This window comes from Terrapene carolina, unplaced genomic scaffold (genome assembly GCF_002925995.2).
Source record: "Terrapene carolina triunguis isolate 2854851 unplaced genomic scaffold, T_m_triunguis-2.0 Scaffold51472, whole genome shotgun sequence".
NCBI lineage: Eukaryota > Metazoa > Chordata > Testudines > Emydidae > Terrapene > Terrapene triunguis.
The window spans coordinates 1-7418 of NW_020715823.1; the positions used below are offsets into that span (position 1 = coordinate 1).

Consider the following 7418-nt stretch of genomic DNA (forward strand, 5'->3'; position numbering starts at 1 on the left):
GAGTTCGCTGGTGTGATAAATGAAGCGGGGGTGGGAAGCTCCCTTTTATGGACACTCAGCCAGCCAGGTAGCTATAAAATACCTCTTAGTAGCTGTTCTCTACTTGCTTTACCTGTAAAGGGTAAAAAAGTCTCATTGCATGCATAGATAACAGGAAGTGAGTGGGCACCTGGCCAAAAGAGCCAATGGGAAGGCTGGAGCTTTTTAAAACTGAGAAAAAACTTCCCCTTTGTCTGTCTGCGGTTGTTCTCCAGAGAGAGGGGGAAAGGCAGCAACTCTGCTGTAAGAAGCTTTGGGCCAGGTATGAAAAATCATCTGAATCATACCTAGAAACTAGGCCTTTGAAACCCCCAGATATGTACGTAGATCAGGAAATGTCTAGGAACACGCTATTTGATTTATCTCTTTTTATATCTTTATGGCATGTGGATTCCTCTGGGCTAACCCCAAATGCTTTTGTTTTTGCTTGTAACCTTTAAGATGGACCTCAAGAAAGCTATTCTGGGTGCTTAATCCTTGGAATTACTCTTTTAAAATCTAGCAATAACCTGAGTTCCCAGATGTATTTTCTTTCTTTTTAAATAAAATTTACCATTTTTAAGAACAGGATTGGATTTTTGTGTCCTAAGAGGTAGAGCATGTTGTTTAATTAGCTGGTGGCAACATCTGATTTCCTTTGATTTTCTTTCTCAGCTCATCCCCCAGACGGGGGGTGAAAGGGCTTGAGGGTACCCCACAGGGAGGAATTCCCAAGTGTGCCTTTCTGGGTTCTCAAAGGGTTGTTGTTGTTTTTTCACTTGGGTGGTGGCAGCATCTATCCATCCAAGGTCAGAGAGAAGCTGTGACCTTGGGAGTTGAATACCAGCCTGGAGTGGCCAGTATTAATTTTTAGAATCCTTGAGGGCCCCACCTTCTGCACTCAAAGTCACTGCCCCTGAGAACAGCCTCCATCCCTCCCCCAGAGCAACCACTGGGGGAAACTGCCCCATAATCTGTGACTCAATAGATTCCCCCCGGCACTGGTACCTGGTCCCGCGCTGCCCGGGTGGGTGGGATTCGGCACCGCTCCAGCCTGGGTCGGGTCGGTTCCCCCTGCAGGAATAGAACCAGCATCCATCGGGGTGGGGGAAAGGGCTGAAATGGTGACTCAGCAATCGTCCCATCCCCACCCCGCAATTCAGCATTGATCGTCAGGGTCATTCTGGGTGGGGGGATGGAGATTTTTGTGGCTGGGGCCGGGGCCGTCTGGGCAGCCCCTGGGCCCCGACTCCTCTGTGCATCCCCAGAGCAGGGGCAGCCCAGGGGAGCATCCCCTGGCAAAACCCCCCTGCTCTGCAGCTCCCCCTGGGGGCAGGGATCCCCCCTCCCTCAGCCTTGAATCTCCAGTGGCTACTTCCCGGCCGGATGTCCCCAACTCTGGGCCCGGGGCTCAGGGCAGAGCCTGGCTCTAAGCGTCCCATAAAGTCCAAGCCCCCGAGGGTCCGTCTGAGGGTGGGGCTGGGAGTGGGAACGCCGAGCCGAGCCCCTCACCTGCTACCACCAGCTGCACGGGTCGCTGGGCTGCAAGGAGACAAAGGGCTCTGATCGGGGCCGGTAGCTGCAGCTATAGTTCCCTCCGTGCTGCCGGCCCACGGTGGGGATGCGGAACTCGGACCCGTCCCCGGCAGGGTCCATGTGTCACTGTGGGTTGCCCCCCCGTGGCCATTTACAGGCCCAGCTGCCCCAAGAGGAAGCCTCCGGCTGTCCCGTTAGCAGCGGGTTTGTGTCTGAGGCAGAGGCTTCGCTCCCCTCCCAAATCTGTCAGCTGGGGGGAGTCACTGCCCCTGAGAACAGCCTCCATCCCTCCCCCTGGGCAACCACTGGGGGAAACTGCCCCATAATCTGTGACTCAATAGATTCCCCCCCACCCACCCCCCCGGTACCTGGTCCTGGGCTGCCCGGGTGTGTGGGAGCCGGCGCCTCTCCAGGCTGGGACGGGTCGGTTCCCCCTGTGGGAATAGAACCAGTGTTCATCGGGGTAGGGGCTGAAACAGCGACTCAGCGATCGCCCCACCCCCCACCCCCCACGACTCGGCATCGATCGTCGCTGTCATTCCGGGGGGGATTTTCCTGGCTGGGGGACAGTGCCGGCTCGGCAGCCCCCGGGCCCTGACTCCTCCATGAGTCGCCAGAGCTGGGGCAGCCAAGGGAGCATCCCCCTGGGACAGGCCCCGGCTCTGCAGCTCCCCCTGGGGTCAGGGCTGTGTTCCCCTCTCATTGTTTACATCCATGTGCGGAATCAGTTTTGTTATGTGCACAGAGAGGTGATGTGTGACGGGGGTGGGGCCAAGGGGTTCAGAGTGTGGGAGGGGGCTCAATGCTGAGGGAGGGGGTTGGGGAGTGGGTGGGTGAGGGCTCCAGCTATGGGTGGGGGTTCTGGAGTGGGGCTGGGGTTGAGGGGGTTGGGGTGCAGGCTGCCTCAGGGCTGCGGCGGGGAGAAAGGACTCCCCCCAGCCCTCTCTCACTGCAGCAGCCCGGGGCTGGGGGAGAGGTGCGTCTCTCTGGCCGTGGCAGCTTAGAGGGAACTTATGGGCAGGGATCTCCCCTCCCTTAGTCCCAAATCTCCAGAGGCTGCTGCTCCCCCTGGCTGGGGAACCCCGCAGTGACTCCGTCCCCTCTCCCCGGCCAGGCGTCCCCTCTGCTGGGACCAGGGCTCAGGGCAGAGCCTGGCTCCGAGGGCCCCATCGGTGGAGTGTCCCCCTCAGAGTCCGGCTGGGTGTGGGGCTAGGAGCGGGGATGCCAAGCCAGGACTCTCACCTGCTACCACCAGCTGCAAGGGGTCGCTAGGCTGCGAGGAGACGAAGGGCTCTGATCGGGGCCGGTAGCTGCAGCTGTAGCTCCCTCCGTGCTGCCGGCCCACGGTGGGGATGAGGAACTCGGCCCCATCCCCAGCAGGGTCCATCTGTCGCTGCAAGTTCAGGTCTCCAGCCTTGTGCAGGAAGAACCTCACGTCCAGGCGCTGCCCCTGACACCGGACGGTGGCGTCTGCCCCTGGGGCGGTGACCGAAGTGAAGCTCAGCGAGATGGAGGGTCTGGGTAAGCTCGGATCTGCACGTAGGAGAAAGGCTGTGAGAGCCAGACCTGGGCACCCACCCAGCCCTGCCTCCCTGGCCTACCCCAGCCCTGGGCACATCCAGGGGCCCCCGGGCAGAGATTCTCTCCCAGATCCCAGAGTTCCCCCCACCCAGAATCCCGGCCCTGCGAGCTGGGCTCCCAGTCCCACAGACACTGAGCCACAGCTCCCTAGTTCTTGGGATCCTCATATGCCTGTGTGTGGCCCCTGCCTCATTCACTGCGTCCGGCCTGCCCTGGACACAGAGTGACTGAGCTGTTCTCTGGGGCAGCGCACAGCCGGAGAACAGCAGCTGAGCTGACCCCGAGCAAGGCAGGGGCGATGCTGGAGGCGGAGGGCGGCACCAGGAGGGGTCGGCAGGTGTAGCGCAGTCTCCGGTGGCTGACGGCGCTTGCCCACAATCGGTGGGTTTAGGCTGCAGTCTGGGGAGCTCCTGGATTCCCCGCGGCCGCTGAGCTCTCACGTAGCAGCGTCCATGAGCAGCGCTTTCCCCCAGCTGTGCTGGGCTAGGAGACGCCGTCCCATCCTGGCGGCAATGACCTGCCCTCGGGTCACGCCGCCGGCGCCCATTGGCCGGACCGCGCTTTGATAGAGCTGGGCAGGAAGCCATCAGCCCTTCGCAGACTCCAGCTGGCCCAGACGCTGCAGCGCGGCTCCTTCCCAGCACAGCCTGCCGCGAGGGCACCACACCCGGCCCCCGCTCCCTGCATCGGCTTCCCGCAGACGCCCTGATCTCCGAGGTGCCCGAGGGCTGAGCCCAGCGTATTCCCAGCTCCGGCTGCAGGGTGCTGCGAGTGCCGGCTGCGTGGGCCTGGGCTGGCCGCTCGAGGACAAGCCGCCCAGGGCGCCGGGTGCACACGCGAGCGGCTAGTCCTGCTCGGACACGGCTCCATTGCTATTTTCAGCTCCATCAAAGCTAGCCCGGGTGCCGCACGCCGGCCCCCAGCTGCAGGGCAGACACCCGACAACAGCCCACAGCTCTGGGTTGACCCCGGGGTGACGGCTCCCTGCCTCCGGCCCGGCCACAGTCAGGGTCACGCTCGTCTGGGCAGGGGACAGAACTTCCTCTGGGGCCAGGCCCAGGCTGCAGAAAGAGCTCCCCCAGCAGCCAAGGGCCCCCCAAACCGCCCCACCTCCGGCTCCAAGGCCAGGCGCCCTCCCCCCAGCCGGCCTGCTCCGTTATCAACCCAGGGCAGCACAGTCATTGACCCCCCAAACCGCCCCAGACCAGACCCTCCGCGGTGGGCACAGACCTCCCCCGGGGAGAGGATGAGAGAGAACGACCCGCCCATGACAGACAGGGCCACGTTGCTTAATGCTCGACTGGCAGGTGCCCCGACACCACGGTGACCGGGACAGCATCAGACCATGTGCAGGGTAGAAGGCTGCTCCCTGCTGGCTGGGACCCCCCCAGTGACTCCGTCCCCGCTCCCGGGCCGGGCGTCCCCTCTGCTGGGCCCAGGGCTCAGGGCAGAGCCTGGCTCTGAGTGGCCCATCGGTGCGAGTCCCCGGGGATCTAGCTGGGTGTGGGGCAGGAGATGCCGGGCTGGGCCCCTCACCTGCTACAATGATCTGCACAGGCTCGCTGGGCTCCGAGTAGGCAGCTGGGTCTGTTCTGTTGCTATAACGACAGGTGTAGCTACCACCGTGTTCCCGTCCGGCGCTGGTGATGGGAAATTCAGCCTCAGAGCCAGCAGGGTCCGTGTAATTCAGATAGTTCCCAGCTCCAGCCTTGTAGAGTTGGATCCTCATGCCCAGGTGCTGATGCCAACACCAGATGGTGACATTTGCCCCCATGGGGATTACCCCACTGGAGCTAACAGAGATGGAGGGTTTGGGGAGGGACCCCTCTGGATGCACAAACAAACAGGCAGTAAGTGGGAGTGAGACAAACCGCGTCCGGGGTGAGACACAGGAAGCAGAAAGGTGGGGTTACCATATTCAAACATTTAAAAAAGAGGACACTCCACAGGGCCCCGCCCCAACTCTGCCCCGGCCCCGGCCCCGGCCCCGCCCCAACCCCGCCCCCATTCCAACCCCTTCCCCAAAGTCCCTGCCCCAACTCTGCCCCCTCCTCTGAGCACCCCGCATTCCCCCTCCTCCCTCCTGCTCTGATCTTGGTCGGGGGTTGCTAAATGCTTCCCTGCTCCCCACTCGCCCTGCAGCCCCTGCACCCCCCCGCCCCTGCAGCCTCTGTGCCCCCTGCGCCCCCCTGCCCCTGCAGCCTCTATGCCCCTGCCTGCCCTGCTCCTCCTCGCCCTGCAGCCTCTGCATCCCCCCGCCTGCCCTGCTGCCCCGCTCCCCCGGCAGAGGGAGAGCTGCGGGCTCCACATGGACCCAAACACTGTGCCGCGCTGCTCTGCGGGGGAGGGGGAGGGACTCTGGCTACTAGAGGCCCCAGTGGCTGCGAGCGGCTTTCAATCAGGCCCAGCCGTCCAATCAGCCACGCCGCACTCTGCATGAGGGGAAGGGGGAAATCCCAGACATTTCTACTTTATTAGAAATCCCCCCCGGACGGCCATTTAAAGCTGAAAAAGCCGGACATGTCCGGGGAAACCCGGACGGATGGTAACCCTAAGAAAGGAGATTTCCAGTCTCTGATTCCTTTAGTTCTCCAGGGTGAATTCAGCCCTGTCCCTGCTGCAGTCAGGAGTGACTCCGGATTGACCCCAGGGGGCTGAGATCAGAACCCGGCCCTGCCCCCACTGCCGTCAGGGGTGACTCTGGATTGACCCCGGGGGCTGAGATCAGAATCACCCTCCTTCTGTTTTTCTAACATTGTAGCAGAGCTGCAGCCCTGCTGGAGTTGGGCTGAACATGGATTATTCTTTAAAACAGTCTAAAAAACCACATTTACTCCAATTGTCCGGCAATGTGCTGTATGCACAGAACGCACAGCTTTGAGTGCAAGTGAATTCTCCCTGTGTGGTGCTGTGACAGAAAACCGCTTAGCCAACCCTCTGTCACGCCAGCTCCAATTCAGGGAGGTGAATTGGAGCTGGGTAGATGACCTGGCCCTGATTGGGGAAGCTGAAACAGCTGCTGCCTCATCAGGCTGGGGCTGGATAAAAGCCCCGGGGAAGGAAGCCAGGGGGAGCTGGACAGGCTGTGAGCCGCACTAGAGGACAGGCAGTGAGGGGAAGCAGAGCGAGATAGCAGGCCCCCTCTCTCCTGCTGGTGGACTGTAAGAAGGGGACTATGTGTATGGTGGAAAGGTGGTGGGAACCCAACCTGTAAATAAAAGCACCAGGGAAGCACTGCACCAAGGTCTCTGTGTGACTTTCTCAGCCCAGTGGGTGCAGGAGCCAGGAGAGCCCTGCAGGGACCCCATTACAGGTGCCCATCCCTGTAATGAGTGGGGGGAGGTCTCAGTCCCCACCTCTGCGTGTGGAAGGGAGCAGAGGTCTGACAGGATCATCCCTTTGGGGGATCTGTGCCACCCACCCACCTCCCTCGTCCTTAATGTGGAAATTCCCCCAGCTGCCCTATTCCCCACAGATACTCACCTCCCGACACCCCGCTCCGCCCGGCCAGCCAGCAGCCTGGAAAGGAGACGGGTCATTAGGAACCAGATCCCAGAGCAACTGGATCCTACACCCTGGTCTCAGATCCCCCCCCATGGGCACACACCCTGGCTGTCTCCGATACTCACCAAGGAGGAGGACGATGAGAGCAGACGCCATGACGGGGCAGTGGGGGCCCCTCAGTCCTGCCACTAACACCCCAGTGCTGAGCTCCACCGAGTCTGAGGCCCGAGTGTGAGCGGAATGAGGAACTGTGCCGGGGGCTGCAGCCCCAGGAAGCCCGTGATGCGCTCGGCCCCTTTCCGCCCCATCAGATGGTTTCTCTGCAATCTCCAGCCCAAATGTACCGTGGTCAGAGCAAAACCAGCTCCCTGCAAGGCCCAGCAAACCACTTCCCCTCCTGCAGCTGCCTGGTCCCCTCCACCCCCCGCCATCACGTCCCAGCCCCACATGGGAGCTGCCCAGTCTGGGGACTAGCTGGGAACGGGGCAATCTCAGGAGATGTCAAGAGATTCCCAGGCTGCCCTGACCTTTTCCAACAGGCCCGTCTAGCCTCCCTGGAGCAGCAGCTCAGAGCAGAGGAGGGATCTCCCCCACACACACACACAGCTACCCACGGAGAGACCCTCTCCAATGGAGTGGGGCAGAGGTTCCTTCCTGACCAGGCTGGGCCCATCGCCCACCCTGGAGCATGAGGGTGGAGGGACCTGGCCAACCTCCTTTTCAGGTAGCGTCGCTGCAGATGCTATTCTTAGCACAGTGGTGTGAGACAGACGGGACAG

General features: G+C 61.7%; 1 protein-coding gene across 1 annotated transcript; it reads right to left on the bottom strand.

Annotated features, from left to right (window-relative positions):
• Positions 1 to 2796: 2796 nt before the first annotated feature.
• Positions 2797 to 6795, bottom strand: LOC112125642 (osteoclast-associated immunoglobulin-like receptor; the record flags this gene model as incomplete). Its single annotated transcript, XM_026647188.2, has 4 exons — positions 6765 to 6795; positions 6619 to 6654; positions 4672 to 4962; positions 2797 to 3087 (listed from the first exon to the last, which is right to left on the bottom strand). Coding segments are annotated over exons 1-4 (649 nt in total), but the record flags the coding sequence as incomplete, so codon positions are not given.
• Between the last annotated feature and the right edge of the window lie 623 nt (positions 6796 to 7418).